Source organism: Cyprinus carpio, unplaced genomic scaffold (genome assembly GCF_018340385.1).
Source record: "Cyprinus carpio isolate SPL01 unplaced genomic scaffold, ASM1834038v1 S000006506, whole genome shotgun sequence".
NCBI classification, from domain to species: domain Eukaryota; kingdom Metazoa; phylum Chordata; class Actinopteri; order Cypriniformes; family Cyprinidae; genus Cyprinus; species Cyprinus carpio.
This window is the reverse complement of record NW_024879174.1, coordinates 2,849-21,354: the sequence shown is the minus strand read 5'-3', so window position 1 is coordinate 21,354 and position 18,506 is coordinate 2,849. Positions and strand designations below refer to the sequence as shown.

At 36.1% G+C, this 18,506-nt stretch overlaps 1 protein-coding gene across 1 annotated transcript in view; it reads right to left on the bottom strand.

Moving 5' to 3' along the window:
• The window catches only part of LOC109081648 (B-cell receptor CD22-like), a 22,829-nt gene extending 4,959 nt beyond the window's left edge, over nucleotides 1-17,870 (bottom strand). The window contains exons 1-3 of the mRNA XM_042754392.1: nucleotides 17,855-17,870; nucleotides 15,695-15,730; nucleotides 15,261-15,530 (exon numbers count right to left, since the gene is read on the bottom strand). Of these exons, the coding sequence (XP_042610326.1) occupies nucleotides 15,261-15,530; nucleotides 15,695-15,725 (301 nt within the window). The 5' untranslated portion in view covers nucleotides 15,726-15,730; nucleotides 17,855-17,870. The remainder of the gene's footprint in view (nucleotides 1-15,260; nucleotides 15,531-15,694; nucleotides 15,731-17,854) is intronic.
• Nucleotides 17,871-18,506: the final 636 nt, after the last annotated feature.

Sequence of the window (18,506 nt, the reverse complement as noted above, 5' to 3'; positions counted from 1 at the left end):
AAATCAGTTGAACTTAAGGGATATTGATCTGTCTGTCCAATTAGATCATGCATTGAGTTCCAAAGTGTTCCCTTAATTTTTCTGGAGATAAAGAGAGTATAGATATATATATATATATATATATATATATATATATAGTATATATATATATATATATATATATATATATATATATAATATTATAGTCCACCAGAGATGCTGATCCCTCTGTTTTCAATAACCTCAAATCGCAAATCGAGGAGCTGTTGGAGGCAGAAGTGATGCACCACTGCAAAAAAAAAAAAAAAAAAACTGCATCTTTAAATATCCTAACCAAAAACACAGTAAAATAGAAGGAAGAACAAAATATGAATTGCTAAAAACAATGTAAATATGGGTATTACCTATGTCTTAGTCCTTATTCACGCTACATTCAATTGCAAAGTGTGTGGCCCTCTGTTCTACATTTGACTTGCTGTTTTTCCAAAACATAATTATTTTTAATTTAGCACCAGCTACGGTAGTTAATGTTGTTTTTATATTATACAATATCATTGAGCTAGGTATATCCCCCTCACTTCAGCTATCATTGAAGAACCTGTAGCCTCACTCCCCATGCCTGCGGGAGGTGTGTTAAAAGTAAGGTGGATGGAGGATCTCAAGGCAGTGCCCCAAATGCAGATCTAGAGATTTTGTCATCACAGAAGTTGCAGCCCTATCCAAAGTTCTTGAAGTCACTAAGAGTTTTGTGTTATTCTGTGTAAAACAGTCTGCTTTTTCTACAGTAAAATTTGTTCAGTCAGTAAGGTCAAACGGGGTATGTGCAAATGTGATAGTTTTCTAAAACATTGCAGTTTTGTTTGCATGTTTTGTGAAGATTAAATAAAATTTGTACAGATTACATTTTTCCGTTGTACTTACTGACGTACACCTCTGCATGCAGACACCCAACTGTACAAATTCATTTATAGATTTAAAACCTATTCCTGAACCTGGAGAACCACGTTCTGCAGAGTTCAGTTCCAACACACTTGGCTGGACATTGCTACTGATCCTGAAGACCTTGCTTAGCTTAGGTGTGTTTATTCGGGGTAGCTGAACTTTGCAGGACTGAGAGTCCAGACATTAGCTCTTTACATTCAGTGCATGTGATTTATCAACACAGAGTACATCTTAAAATATACAGCTCATGAAAAATAAAAGTTCCAGATGGACAAACATTAAATGCATAAACCAGTGTGAATAAACTATATCTTAAAATAAATTTGGATGGGAATGGGAAGTTTTAAGTAGTTGTACAGCTTGAAGTGTGAAGTTTATTCTTGTACACAGATATGGCATATTCATGGCAGTACACATGAAATTCATGTATTTATTTGTCATTTAAACTGATGTAAACAGAAAAAGAGTAGACTGGACTTTTAAAACCTGTCGCCCCCTCTAGTGGACATTAAGTGTTAATGCCTTCATTGCTCAGATAACAAAAGTCACTAGGATTTTTTGAGAAGGTAAAAGTCTGACCAGTTATACAGCAACGAGTCTGAAGATCTGAGCTGCATGAAAAAATAAATAAATAAATAGTTTTTATTGTACATATCCATACATACCACTGTGGTGATTTTCATATAATTTTTCTGTATAATTTGTTAATAATTGCATGCCAAAATCATGGAAAATGCCATCTTTCCCACAATACACTGAAATTTTGAAAATTCATAAAAAAAAAATAATTTCAAATAGTTTTCTGCAAACTCCACCAGACTCTTGTTCTACATGACACCAAGTACCACTGTGGTCATTTTCATATCATTTTACTGTATCATTCTTTAATAATTTCATGCCGAATTCATGCAACATGCTTTCTTTTTCACTATTCACTCATATTTGAAAATTCATTAAAAAATGAAAATCAAATTGTTTTCTGCAAACTCCATCAGATTCTTATTCTACATCTTCCCAGGTAAGACTGTGGTGATTGTCATCTTACTTTACTGTATAATTGTTTAATGATTGCTTACCAAATCATGACCAATGCTCACATTTTAAAAATCCATAAAAAGGTAAAATCTAATTGTTTTCTTCAAAAAAACTCTTCTTTTAAAAACTCATTATTTTTCTACATCTTCCCAGGTATCAGTGTGGGGATTGTCATCTTACTTTACTGTATAACATTTCTTAATTGCCCCATAAAGTCCCTGACCCGATGCTATTGACCTCGCTATATCCACATACAAATAAACCTGTAGACCAGTGGTTCTAGCCTTTTCAACTTCGGCCCACCCACAACCAAACACACATATGTTTGTCGCGATACACTACAAAGATGTAGCCCAGCTATTGTTGGGTTTAATAACTTAGTACTCAAGCTATATTGTTAACTGTATTTATTGGAAATTTGAAACTAGGCCAAAAGGATATGTGGGACAAAAAAAAAAAACTTGTCAAGATTTCTTTAATCAATTTTATGATTTCCTGATTTTAATTCTGCTACTTTTGAGACACACAGATATGTGCTTTTATAGCCAAGTAAATTTATCTAGGATGTACTGGAAATCTATTTTTTCCAAAAGAAAACCAAGTACTTAGAGCTTTTATTTCTCAAAAAGTTGTAAGCATGTCTCTAGAACAGTACATAAGTCAGAAATAATCCACTATAGTAAAGGTGTAGCTAAAGGGAAAATTTAGACTTAGGGCCAAAAAATAAATAAATAAATAAATAAATCTTGTGTCCAGGGACTTTTTTAAATTTTTGGTATGCATTGGTCATAGAGCTCATTGTAGCGTGCCTCAGGTGTTGAAATAGATTTGTTATACATTATACAGGTTCACACATACTCCGTCAGCAGTGCGTATATAGTATGTGTATGCGGTGCAGAGAGAGTGCATTATTGTAACGCGAAAACACATTAAATTAATGCACGAGCGCGAATCCACCCACACCCACGCAGATTTCCTTTGCTTTGTCACAAAACCAGATGCGCGTGCTCAGATAGACGCTGCTCTCGCCTAGAGAGAGTGCGCGCACTTAAAACCTGTCTCCTCTCACTCAAACAGCGTCCTGTGCACTCACAACTCTCTCTATGCTCATGTGCTAGATATTAATTATTTTCACACGTTTTTATTTCTAGCCTTTTTCCGCGTGCAGTGTGAACGCTCTGATCCGTTAACATGGGCTCAGAAATTGGGAAACAAGCCGTTTTTCGTTTTTGTTTTTTTCCTTTTAAAACGAAAATCCGTTGGCCACCAAGTACACGGACTACAAACGCACACGCTCGTTATCCGTTTTTTAGATTTTTGATATTAGCACAAAATTGAAAATCGGAAAATGAAGCGTTATCCGTTTTTTCATTTTGGTTTTGGAAACAGATTTTAAAAAAAATCAAGTCGTTTTTTTTATTTTTTTATTTTTGGTTTCAATTAGAAAAACGAAAGAACGACTGATACACGGATTTAGGGTCCGTGTACGTTTTGATAGTTTGTTTTTTCGTTTGAAACACAAAACAAAATAACGAGAATCACACTAGCCTCGGGCATTGGGCCGCCTTAATGTCGAGCCCTGGAAGGCCCCTCAAGAGAAAGCCCAGGGGCCCCTTATAATTCTTAAATGGCGGCCCTGCTAGTGACCATGTTCCTTTCTGATATCTGAAATTTATTTCTGATATCAACAGATTGAGGGTAAATTTCTGATATCTAAAATGGCTTTCCCCCTTCTATAACACTCTACTCATTATATCGAATGAACAGTGTCACTAGTGCCAATTAAATTGTTGTAATTTATCAAGACATTCATTTTGATATCAAGAATTTAACATTGTTTGAATACATCAGAATTCAATGGTTGATTCAAGAATCGATGTCTGACTAGTAACCACGTGCTTACTGATATCAAAATCAGGTTTGTTTACTAGTAAGAAATCACTTCTTGTATATCACCAATTAACTTTGAATGGCATCCTATGGTGCCATTTACTATTGAAATACAATTGCTGATATCAAAAATCAATTGTTACTAGATAAGAAATCTAATTCTGATATCATAAGTTAACCTTGTTACTATTGAAACTTAATTGTGATATCAAGAATTAACATTGTTACTATGGAAATTTATTGTTGGATATCAAAAATGCAATTTTTACGAGTAAAATCTAATTCCTGATATCAAGTAACATTTTAAACTCGTGAAAAGTGAATTGTTGATATCAGAACAGAGCCTGCGAATGAATAAAAGTCAATTCGGCTTGCCATGGGTTGAAGAATTTGCACACTAGTAAGACAGCTTTTTTTTTGTAGGGTGAAAAACTCATGCCGGAAAAAAAAAAAAATGAGTTCCACACTGCAGTCATTCCATCTGGTGCTCAAGCTCATATCGCGCGGCAGATTAAAAGGCGAGCGTGTTCCAAGACGCTACCGCCTTCTTTCTTTTAGTAAATCCTCCTTTTGGTTGTCAGTGTTTATTCATATCCATATTCATATTCACTGGCTTCTATTTAAGTTTCTTTACCATTTATTTTACTATAATTATGTGGTTTTATTTATGTATTTTTGTAATTAAAGCTGTATACTTTTTTTATGTGTGGAATGCTGCCAAACAATGGCTAATTTGGATTATGTTTTGTACAACTGTCTTCTACGAGTATTTAACATTATTCTAAATCCTCAGTTGGATCCATGGATTATTTATTTATTTATTTAATTATTTTATTAAGAATGACGGAATTCATTCTCGTTTGCGTTATAAGTGCATGTTATCATTCAGTCTGTACCATTGTATGCTGTATCCTGCTTATGTGGAGAAAATCAACATAAAGTGAGGGGGAAAAATTATTAAAAAAGACAAAACCAAACTGTTTTCATGTCATCTCACTGTTTCATTATTTAATAATTGCATGACAAAATAAAGAGCAAAATAAACAAAAAATATATAAATAAATTGTTAGTTTTTGTTGTACATGTCCATACATACCACTGTGGTACTTTCATATTTTACTTCAGTCATTCTTAATAACTTCATGCAAAATCATGAAAAATGCCATTTCTCACAATACACCTTGCTACATTTGAAATTCATTGAGAAATAAATCAAATTGTTTTCTCTGTAACTTCCAGCAGACTCTTTGTTCTACGTGCCCCTAAGTACCACTGTGGTCATTTTCATACCATTTTACTGTATCACTATTTAATAATTGCATGCCAAAAAAATATTGACATTCTTTGTACTTTTATCTTTGGTACCTTTGGCATTAATAAATTAAAGAAATAATCAATTCTCTTCCGGCTCAGACTGCATTGACTGAAACAGGTGAACTAGACTAACCTGAGTACAGAACATATAGAATTTGCGGCATGCGTGACTGAACGAATCACCCCAGATGATTCAGTACCACGAGTCACATTAAAGATTCAAAATGAACGAACTGCTCAAGGACGACTCCATCTACTTCCTCACCGTACTCAGATCAAAAACAAAATTGAAAATCAGAAAACGAAGCTGCTATCCATTTTTCAGCCATTAAAAAAAAAAAAAAAAAATTTTTTTTTTTTTCATTTTGGTTTCACTAGGAAAAACGAAAGAACGAATGATGTTAACGGATTTTCTACCCCTCATGTTTTAGTATTTTTGTCAACCCTGTTACCGACACAAGCTGCTACTATAGTTTAATAGATTAGGGTCATCGGATGTGACATGCACTTTTACAAATAGTTTGAACATAAATGTGTGTTGGCAGTGTGTGTACACAACCACCCTATAATAATAAAGATCCACCCAGTGTTTTTTTTATTAATCTTGTTAAACCATTACCCCTTTCTTAAATCAACCCCTTCTCAGATGACGTCATGCAGACAGGCCCCTCCCACGATAGTTGATTGACACTAGCGTTTTGCCTTAGCTCCGCCCTGAGTGACTGTCATCAGTCTGCTATTGTTTCACCGCCGGAGCAGATGTAGACAAGAATGGCTCCTAAGTGATTGAGGTGTTCTGTTGTTGGATGTAATAATCAACACAGCAGCAGAGGTGGAAAGAGTACAAAAATATTCTACTCAAGTAAAAGTACCATTACATTCATGAAATTTTACTTCAGTACAAGTAAAAGTACCAATCTAAAAATCTACTCAAATAAAAGTAAAAAGTAGCTCATTTAAAATTTACTCAGAGTAAAAATTACTTAGTTACATTTTAACAGTGGGAGGGAGGCAAAAATGGGACCAAGGGTGCCACAGCCCTGCACAGTTTAGATATAACCCTAATTAAACACATCTGATCCAGCTAATCTAATCATTTAGGCTTATTTGAAAACTACATGGTATGTGTGCTGGAGCAGGGTTAGAACTAAACTCTGCAGGGCTGCGGCCCTCCAGGAACTGAGTTTGACACCCAGGCCTATAAATCTCAAACGAGTTGTTTTTAATTAAAGGAATCAGTTATTTAGAATAATAAGACATTTGGGCTGTTGCCAGGCAAATTAAATCAGTATCAACAAAATTATTTTTTTCAATGCAGAAGAAACACAGAAGCTTCATCTGAAGTGCCATTTAGATTACACACCGTTTAATGATGGACATGAATGCATTTATCCTGTAGTTACAGATAATAATGTTTTGATATACAAGACAAAATGTTGAATACTCGTTTAAATGTGACATTAATACAGCCAGTAGGATTCAGCAAGTCACTGTTAATAAGTGAGTCACTGCAATTGAACCGAATCATTTAAACGGTTGATTCATTCAGGAACGAAACACTGTCATGTTGCTCAGAGACACAAAATTGTGCTTTGGTGGCTGTGTTTGGAAATATTTATGTTGTCGAAATAGAGCAAAAACATGCAATCTGGTGTCTAAAACGCGAGTCTCTTAATTAATTTCTTGTTTATTGAACTGTTGTAAAAAAAAAAAAAAAATCTATATGTAATCATGCTGATTTTTGGAGAAAATGTCTATATTTTTTATATAATTTTGTGATCATTCTAAATGCATTTTAACAGACTGAATCACACAGTGAAAGAACACTTTAAATGATCGCTTGCACTAGTCTAACCTACTAGACTTCACGGCACTCTGTAGGAGTGTTTCGTTTGGTTTTTGGCAAAATACTGATAATCCAAAATGCGCGCTGTCGTTAAAACAATACGATATTATCACAGGCGATATATATGTCCTTTTAGCTACACCAGTGTTTGATGTCGAGATCAAAACTTTTTGCTAAACTGTCATGGCTTCACTTCAACCAACAACCAAACAAACAAAGCATTAACATTAACCCTACATCAAAATTCAAAATCAAAATCACAATCTCGAAGACGAGATTTTATAAGCTGCTGGCTTGGTCTCCCTAGGCAAACACAGCTTAAACTGCATAATAGAGCATAAATATGGCCAGGGGGTTTTTTCCATGTCCTTCAAGTTCTACTTCAGCGGGAATATCTGGCGAGGTTTAAGCTTTAAGATGGGAGTGCACCATAACGCCTTGTCTGTCCGTTCTGCATTCTTTGTCTTGGGATTTTAGCTGCCAGTGCTCTCCTGCCCTTATTTAGCCTACTGCAGTAGCCTAGTTTCTAGGGGAACATTTTTTTGTTTTTTTTTTTTTACTCAGTAATTAATGTGTTTTAAAATGTAGCGAAGTACAATACTTCAAACAAAATATACTTAAGTATAAGTAAAATTATAGATTTTAAAAATTACTTTAAAAAGTAGAAGTACACAATAAAGCTACTCAATTACAGTAATGCGAGTAAATGTAATTTGTTACTTTCCACCTCTGCACAGCAGTCATCATTTACTCCCGAAAGAGAACCATGGTGTGTGTATCAGACCCGAATCAGACAAATTAAAGATATCAGACCCGAATCAGACAAATTAAAGATTCGATCTGGAGCATGGTTGAAACATGAGGAGCCGAATTCCACACAAAGGCTCAAGACAACAGGATGTAGTAAATCAAATCATAGCGCCACATTCGGAAGCAAGGCCACTAACTAGCAGCTTGAACAGCTTTCAACATTAGAACAAAAGAACAATTATTGATAATTCCAATTCGGAAAGGAAATTTGGGGCAAGTAATCAAGATTAATGGTCAAAGAGATGCACAGCATGACTATCACATGTAAATCCATAGATAGTAATCATGATCACAAGAGATTCTTGGATTGACTTCCCCACCTAGAAGAAAAAGAACAAGACTGAAATTCCTTTAAGGGGGACCTTTAACCTCTGGTTCCCACAGAACGTCCTTATGTCAAAGAATGCACAGAAACCACCTTAACAGATGTAGATGCACCAAAATGAACTCAAAGACTTAGAAACTAATATCAGTCCATTGCTTTCACTCTGTATCATATATGTAACCCGCTGTATTTTCCTATCAGTTTCTAATCACTTACTGTGTAATGTCTTTTTTAAATAACTATTGCATGCTTAATGGATTTCATATTCATGTTTTATATGTGTGTGGTTTTGAATCTCTTGCTTGAAAACGTTTCTGACAATCAGTATTTGTCAAATATACCATATTCTTGTTTAAGCATCATGTCAAAATTATACCTTGCAAGAGCGGGAAAATTCAGAAAACCAGGGATTGATAAGATAACATAAGATTTATGAACGGGATGAGAAACATCAACCACCCCGACAAAGACAATATCTATTGGTCAAGACAACTCTGGGTGCTGCCGAAAGGCCAGTTTAATACTCATGACACCATCAAAATTTGGCTCTATCTTTAATTTGCTTTTAGTCATCACTTTTAGCCATGCTTTTTGTCATTACATTTTGCGTTCTTTGAGCGCTGTTCCAGTGTGCTTCAGTCTGCACGCCTGCTGCTACTTAGCCACGATGAGAAGAAACCACCTAGACTCGTGAAACTTTACTTCTATTCTTTTACTTTAGTTTATTTTCTTTTCCCTTGAGAGTTTCGTGTTCTGGGTTAAGTTTTGCTAAACACAGTGTCTCCAAGTCCGAGCTCGAGTGCCCGTCTAAAACTTCAACCAGCCCACAACTCCTCACCAACACAAAACCAGCAACCTCGATTCCCTTTGAGCTAAATTGACCTGTTTCCCTTACACTTTCCTAATAATGTGCTAGTTAGCACGTTTCACGATGAATGCGGCTAAAGTTTACCGTCTCTCAGAGAGCAGCTGGGAAGAGAGGGGCGGGGTCAGCAGAGCTCATTAGAATTTAAAGCGACATGCAAGGAAACGGCTTGCTATGAACAGAGCTGTTTTTGACAGGGTAAAAACTGTTGTTTTACACTACCATTGAGAAATTTTAACCAAACCATGTTACAGACTTTTCATTAAGACCCTAATGAATCATATCAACTTGTGGAAAATGGGCATATGATGACCCCTTTAACATTTTTATATTTGTCATTCAGATGACAAGAACATCCTAATTTTGGAGGGTGACCAAATGTCATTTAAGAAAAATATATTTTTACAAGAGAGATAAAAAAGGCTTTGTCCAAAATAAAATATAGTTAAAGTTACAATAGAAAAACCTGGAAGGCTGTATCAAATATAATTGTTACAATTTTTAATGAAATTAATGACAGTAACAGGATTGACGTCATATTCACAGGCCTGACAGGGATGATAGGACACATTCTTCAGCACACTGCACATATTTGTTTACATAATACTGTACAGTTACAATTTTAAACTGCATTATATTGTTTTGCCCTTACTTAGCATAGTTGTATGACAATAGTAAACAGTAAATTTTTCAGTTTAAGTCAGATCATTGTAGATTTAGCACATTAGAGATCTAATGTTTTAAGGGTATTGCAATTAGAAATGCATCCATCTTTTTGTCTGTGTCCCCTGACAGAACTTCAAATACTGATCTGGTTCAATTATTAGTCAAGGAAGATGATCAGATCTTGGTCTTTCTGTGATCATCTGAAACCAAGTTTTTGACTTTCTTGAACATTGCAAGACTGGGGTGAAGGTCTGCACTCACCTCGCTGCTGCTGTTTGTAAATGAATTTACATGGATGCATTATAAAAAAATGAGGTTGGAAAATGGTCATTTACAACAACAGTAATAGTAACAATACTAATAATAGTAACTAAAATTAGTGATGTGAAATCCGTCTCTTTTCAAAGATTCTGCTCTTAAAGCTCCCAAATGGCTCTTCATTTAGTATCACTCGGAGCCTTCTATTTGAGCCCAATTTAGCAATTGTGAATGGTTTGTATGTTGGTAAGAATTTTTTTTATTATTATTGTGTTTTCTTAAAAGCCTTATTTTTATGCATTTTTCGTAACAAAAAAAAAAAAAACAGTTACTATTATTTAACATTTTAATAAAACTTTAATTGAACAATTGAACACAGAGCCACAGCAACCACAGCAAACAAATCAAACAAATAAAGGAAAAAATCTTAACATTAAGACACTTTATTCTTTAGTGCCGGATGGCATTCAGAAATATCAGATGTCTCAGCTTGGATGTGCTGATGCGATTTCTCCTCTCTGTGATTATTTGTGCTGGTTTTGAGAAGACTCTGTTTGAGGGGACCGATGTTACAGCAATGCATTGTCTTCCTCCCTTAACCAACACGCTTGTGCTTATCGGGCTCCCGTCTCTCTCTGTCGCTGTACCTGGCCTTTACCACTAATCCACCCCATGCCACCCCAAAAAATACCACCCAAATCCACCCCATCCCAACCCAAGTCCTCCCATGTAATTTGCCACATGTGTGTGTTTTTTTTTTTTTTTGGGTAACGAAATATGCATAAAAATAAGGCTTTTATGATAACACTGAATAAAAAATTGCTTACCAACACACAAACCATTCACGATTGCTAAACTGGGCTGAAATAGAAGGCTGAAAATTTGTCTCTCCCCCGACGAGAGTCGGCTCTTCATGTTCACTACAAAGAATTGGCTCTTAGAGCCAGCGCGTTCACGAACAACTCATCAGTAACTAAAATGTAACTCATGCTCATATGCCACTGCATGATATAGGAACAGTACACCCAGGTGACCTTTAAACATGTTTGCATTTTACACAGACAGTCTTTAAAAACAGGGGGACACCTAATCTGTGTCATCCCTGTTACCCAAATGTCAAAACCTGTTACCCTGAAAAGTAACAGGGATGACAATAACAGGTTTGAACATTTCAAACTAATTTCCTTGTTTCCAGCTAATAGTCAAGTTCACAAAGGCACATGTTGTACAGTTTGAAAGGATTTTACTTGTAGATATTGATTATATTAAATGTAATAATTGTTAAAATGTACATTTTAAAAATGGTAACAGTGACACTGCATGCCCCTCCCCTCAGTCAAGCCTCATAAATCATCACAAATAGAATATTATAGAAATTGAAAGCATGCTTGTGTTTAAGTTTAGGAATCCTCACTGAGGATGATGTGACCTCTAGAAGTGATGATACTTGAATGTACATTATTTTACAAGGGTTTTTGATGAGGGTAACAGGGATGACATGAAATCAGGGGAAACCAATAAAAAGATTTAAATTTAATTAATTAATTTGTTGTTGTTATTAAATCTATGTTTGATTATTTCTTAGGGATGCAAAAGGCACCGATTTCGTGGAATGACCCAAACACAACTGATTCTGCTCCTCGTAATGAATCCCTGCTCTAAACATTGGGTTAAAGATCCAAATCCAGCTTTATTAAGGGGTAATCCACAAATGTAATCGCAAACAATAGAAACAACAGTTAAAACACAGATTAAATTAAATTAAATTTAAATTAAATTAAATTTAAATTAAATTTATGCATTTAGCAGACACTTTTATCCAAAGCGACTTACAGTGCATTCAGACTATCAATTTTTACCTATCATGTGTTCCCGGGGAATCGAACCCCAACCTTGCGCATCGTAACGCAATGCTCTACCACTTGAGCTACAGGAACACAGATAAACAGGGAAATCCAGGAAACCAGGCAGAAGATTAAAACCATGACATGAAAACCAGAGAGAGCTCAGAAATGCAGTGTAAAACACAAAGAAGACTTCACAATGAGAGTCAGAATCCATCAGAGACCATATTCACAAAACATCTTGAGGTTAAAAGTAGCTCCTAACTTGCAGATCTAGAAGAAACTCTTAAAAATAATGGGTGTGTCAGTCCGAATTTTAAGACTCCTACATTTTTACTTTTAGAGTATTTAACAAAGTGTTTTAAAACTAAAATCAGGTTCTAAATCTGTGAAAAGTTAAAAATAGTCAAGACTAAATCACAAATCATCCTAAAATCGCTGTTGCCAATAATTCGCCTCGCAACATAAACATTTTAGAAACAATTCCCAATCATTTTCCTTTAGTTGAATTATGTCCTTCTTTTTATGTACAAGTTAGGCAAGAGGTAAACCACAGTGAGCCTTTATACCCTTTTCCACGCTCAAACACATAATGAATGAATGTGACAGTAAACCAAAAAAAAAGTTTTTTTTCATTTTTATGAAACGCTCCAGTTCAGTGACGGAGACAGCAGAAAGCACATTATGTTTGTTTTCTTTATTTTACAAAACCACAATGTTTTGTTAATATTGCAAGTGTACACACATGAAAGTAGGATGATGTATTACTCTTATCTGTATGAACAAAAATCCTGGCAGATTTTGCAGTTTCCACAACAGGAAATCAGGAAAAAACACCAGTGATCGCTGGCACCTTTGTGCACTAATAGCTTCTTCACAAGCACTCAGTAGTGCACATTTCTCTAGGTTAATGCTAGAACGAGCAGCCATGTAAAGCTGCTACACCACTGACAGATACCTATGTCCTCTCAGCCAAGTAAGCTTATAGGGTTAGTTCATGCAAAAATTAAAAATAGCCTGTGTTTTACTCACCCTTGAGGCATCCTAGGTGTATATGACTTTCTTCTTTCAGATGAATCTAATCGTAGTTATATTAAAAATTGTCCTGGCTTTTGTCAGCTTTATCATCGCAGTGGACAGGTGTTTCTGTTCAGTCCAAAAACATGTTAAATAAAGTGCACGTATCCTTAATAAAACATGTCTCACATGGCTCCAGGGGGTGAATAAAGGCCTCCTGTAGTGAATCTATATGTTGTTGTAAGAAAAATATCCATATGTCTAATGTAATAAACACTTTTCTCTCACTTCTTCTGACTGTCGTATGCAGAAGTGTTCTGGTGGATGACGTAAGATGTATGCGTCGCACTCGACTCTGAGATATACTAGTCTCACGAGTTTGTTTAAGGGAGCAAAGTTTCCTTACTTTAGCAAAGGAAAACCAGTCTCCTCTTGGCTTTATATCGAAATCCTCCAACATTTTTCTGAACAAATCCTCGTTTTGTGCTTCTAATTCATGACCGGCATTTTGTTTTGTTCTCTCTCCATGTTCGTCACTAATCACTCAACGCTGACGTTGTACATGTACTGCTTCCACATACGACAGTGGTACTGTGAGCAGAAGTGAGAAAAAAAATGTTGTATTATGTTTGAAATATGGATATTTTTCTGAAAAAAACACATGTATTTGCCACAGAAGGCCTTCATTCACCCCCTGGAGCCGTGTGAGGCACGTTTTATTACGGATGCATTCGCTTTATTTAACGTGTTTTAGACTGTTGAACAGAAACACCTGTCCACTTCAATGATAGAGCTGAGGACAGTTTTTAATATGAGTACGATTAGATTCGTCTGAAAGAAGTCAGTCATATACACTAAATGGCTCGAGGGTGAATAAAACACAGGAACTAACCCTTTAATGACATCATCTATATCAAAAAGGTTAACCCTGCAATTTCCTTAGCTTAAGATTTCTCCCATTTCTTTAGTAAAAATGGGTCTCGCAGCTTTGTGAATAGGTTTTAAGAAGTACTCTAATTAAAGAACTTTTACAGCTACTTATGAAAACTGATTTGTGTGTGTGTGTGTGTGTGTGTGTGTGTGAATAGAGCCCCAGGTTTAGTCAGTGTGAGTTAACAAGATAATGAGCAACAAATGAAAGTAATTAGGCAAGATGAGTCCGGGCAATGGGTGATGGGAAATGCAGTCCATGATAAGAAAACAAAGACAGAAAGAGTGCCCTCTTGTGGCTATTATACACACTACAGCTGGCAGGAGTGACACTAATCAAGTCCTTCAGGCTTATTTGAGAACTACAGGTAACAGAGTTTTGTGCCCCTGGCTTAAACTGCCTCTTTCTTACAGTCGACTGCAAGCTCACATTCATATCTGCCTCTGGTGTTGAGTCTCAGAATACACTCAACAAACACTGACAAGTGATGGACAAAACCAAGTCCTGCCTTCCTTTTTTATTTTTATTTTTTCATAATCATCAAGAATACAGAAGATTGCTACTTCTGTTTCCGTGTGACTTTAAAATGTGGATGTGAGTCCTGAGAGTTTAAAGAGACTTTAGTTAAAAAAATGCAATTTTCATTCTCATGAACAACTGGACTCTATGCAAAGCCTATGCTATAGTTTCCTCAATGGCAATCCGGACGCGTACACAGACAGCGCGGACACAGACTACTTGTATTTATACTACCGAAAGAATATGCTGATGGTCCGCTCCACAACAAACATGTGAACAAACAACTGGCCAGAATTATTGCACATCTGGCTGTCTTTATATTGTTTTATCGACGGATTGTACAGGTTTGAGTATCAACCGGCTTCTTCACACAGTCTGCGCATGTGCAGTTGGTGCTTTTGAAGCCTACTGACCGCGCGCACTTGGGAGGCACGTGGATGTCCGCTCAGAGCCTCCGCGCACACTCTCCGATGACGATTTATATGTCATGCATACCATAGCGGACACTAGCGGACTCACGGACGAGGAAAGTATAACACAGGCTTAAGTGTAACTAGCTTCATAAAAGGTGGCCGTGATTTCACCAAGTACAACTAACTCAAAGAAAGAAAGAAAGAAAGAAAGAAAGAAAGAGAAAAATGCCTGGTTTATTTATTTATTTCTTTTTCTCAGATGAATGTTTTCAGTGATGATTGAAACTGAATGGCACTATTCATAAGATATTTTTATATACTGGGCAATTTATAACGTATACCTACATGATGATTCTATTTTTTTTTTCTGAAAGAAAATGCACAGGGTTACAGTAAAAACTGCAACTTTCACATGTATCTGACTGATAGATATACTGTGTGCTGTTATTTCAGTGTTGCTGTTAGTGTAATTATTTCAGCAAATAATTTTCTACATACATTCAGTTCAGTTAAATCAGTCAGAACTATATTGCTAAACTTATTCACCCTGGAGTAACAAATATTGTTTTAATGATCATTAAACATGATGTGAACATGAACACTCACCTGATACAGTCAGTGTAACAGCAGCACTGATGTCTGATCTCTGTGAGTCTGATCTCTCTCCTCTACAGCTGTATTCAGCACTGTAATCAGCTGTGAAACTGATCTCTGCTGTTGTTGTTGTTGTGTGTGGATAGAAAGTGTTTCCATATTTAAACCAGCTGTATGTCCACTGAATGTCTCCTGCTCTCTGTATGTCACATGTGAGAGTGACTGTCTCTCCTCTGAACACACGCTCATCTGGAGTCACCTTCAATGCAGCTTTTGGTCTCTCTGTATTAATACACATATGAGTAAATATTGATCATCTACAGTATCATTGTATCACTTACTGTTATGAACTCAAAACCTCCTTGTGAGAAAAACACTGCATTGTAGGCAAATAAACATAAAAAAATACAAAACAATTCAAATTTGTTAAATTTACAGCACAGTACCTTGAGTGAGTCCAGCGTGGATGAAGGACATCAGCACTAAAAACAGAAGAAACACAGATATGAAGCATTTCCATTCATTCAACACAATGCAGATCACTGAAACACGTCTAGAGTTTGAACTGAAAGTGTTTTTCTGTGTTTTGAAGCTCATCATGAGAACTGATGGTGGAGATTCTCCATCATTTAACATCAACACACACAATGACGTCACAGGACTCATGAACGATACGAGAGTCGATTCACTGATGGATTCACTGCTGCCCAGAGAAGCACTTTCAACCACAACATACAACACATGACCATATTCTCATCAACCTGACGTCAGTTTCTGTAGTGCTGTCTGTTTAGCTTTTCATTGCTCGTTGTGTTATATTTGTTTTGCCGTCTTTGTATTTTTGCTTTTCTGTTTGTATAACCATACGTGTCTCAAATTAATGTTGTATTGTTTCCTCTGTTTGCTTCACCTGTTTATTTGCTCATTTAGAATCGTGCAATTTTCATGCCAGTACCTATAGACAGATTCGGACGATGATTATTTCTCATGTTGACGTCTATAAAAATTAATTTACACAACACAATTACTGTCCAAATAGTGCTCATGACATAATTATATAATAGTACACAAAAATTCACTTTTGTATGAAGACACTTGTGAACACGTTACATGCAGAAATATAGTAAACCTTTCTCATCACTGATTATTCACTGGAACAAAACAAGCCACAAAACTCCTAAACAAATGAGGTCAACGTGTTTGAGATGCACACAGCCTCACTTCCTGTTTGACGCTGGTATCATCAACTTAATTGTGACTTCACATTTAGACACGGTGTTTTCACAAGAAGTATATTAGAAATGAACCAAACTCAGTTCAGTTGAAGTGAAGCAGAAAAGAAAACTGCTGCAGGTGACCTCAGTGCTTTCAGAGTTCACAATGTACACAGACTGATACAACATATTCATATTTGCAGTATATCAAAACATGTTTTATCACAAAATAAAACATGATAATAAATGTGATGTGTAATAATTGTATTTTTCAAACTGGAGTCCAGAGTCTTTCTGATAGTCAAGCATTAGTGGAACATGTTTATGATAATTTCTAAAGGTCTATAAACCTGAGCAGAACTGACTTCAAACATCCACTAAAATGATATTTGGAAACAACCTGCTTAAAATATGAGGTGAAAAAGTGTGTCTCAAGAAAGTGGTTAGTTCTTAAGAAAGCTTGAGAATCATTTTGTTGGCATTGGTTGGACATGTTGTTGTGTCTAATGCAATGAAGATTCATACATTTTAATGAGATAAGTTTGCCCAAAGAGTAGCCACTCATAGATGTGCATAAACACTGACACAGAGAAGAGAAGAAATGGTTAAATAAAATTTATTTTTATTTTCTTTGCACAAAAAAAAAGTATCCTCGTAGCTTCCTTAAAATTACAGCTGACTATTTTAAAAGATGCCCTTACTATGTTTTCTAGGTCTTAGATACTTCCAAGTTTCCCTTGCTGTCTACTGAGGGTCAGAAAGCTCTCAGTTTAATCAAAAGATCTTGAATTTGTGTTCTGAAGATGAATAGAGGTCTTATGGGTTTTGGAGCGACATGATGATGAAGTGATTAATGACAGCATTTTTCATTTTTTTGGGTGAACTATCCCTTTAAGTGTGACTTAGCTGTCCAAATACTTTAACATAAACTTTAACATTTCATCACACTGAATCTGAACAATAAAGAATACAATCTGCAGTCAACACTGATAGTCTTGTGAGCAGTGTGTCAACATACAGCTTTTCCCGTTATTGTGTCCCGACACAACACAAACTGACACAGGACACTTTCCTGATCACACACCACACACACACACACACACACACACACTTCACTTCCTGTCAATTCTGATCTGTCCTGTCACAATAAAGGCAAAAAATGCCAGAAAAAGAGAACAGAATTAGCAGTAAGGCTAAAGTCACAAACCCCTCCTACACACAGCACAACCTGCTGAAACTGATCTTCAGCTGGATACAAATATATTAGAAACAGAAAACAGAAGAAAGTGTAGAAGAGGGCGCTAAAGTTCCTCAGTTCCTGGGAGGTCTGGTGCAGTCTCCCAGAGCTGAGTTTTTCTATCTCAGGTATAGAATATAATAAAATACTTTTACAGAGAATGAGAGATAGTGCACACCGACCATAATACTGACACACATTAATAAAAAATAACTGCTGTTCCGTGTCAGCCTAAAAACAGACACCTCCCTCTGTTAATAACAGTAATTTCCTACACTTGAGAAGAGATGAGGAGGGAGACAGAACTCTTTACAGTAGAAATAAACCAAGAAATAGGAAGAAAAGAGATTAATTCTAAGATATTTCTCGCTTTCTTTTCTTTAGTGCATGCAGGTTGTTGGAGCTCTGTTTCTCTGCTTTGAAAAAAGAAGTTCCTCTTTCTCAGGAATTGTTCTTGAATCTTATTTTTGTTCCCTTTCCTCACACACAGCCTTTTCATGTAATAGCTCCCTGCTTCCAGCTGTACTTTGCAGCTGAAGTGTGGTTCATTCATTCTGGTGAGTTGTGAGGAGCTGCAGTCAAGACGAGTGGAAAAGAGCTGCAGAGAACAAAGCAGAAGTAAAACCAACAACTATCAGCTCAATGCCACACTCTCTCAACGCAGAAGAGCAAGAGCAGAAGTGTTTCATCACCAGCACAGCACTTCCTGAGAAGATGAAGTCAAGCATTTAGTGACGTGTTGATGCAGATGAGTATCACTGACCCACAGGAAAATAATGACCATTCTGTGATTACTTTTAGAGGTTT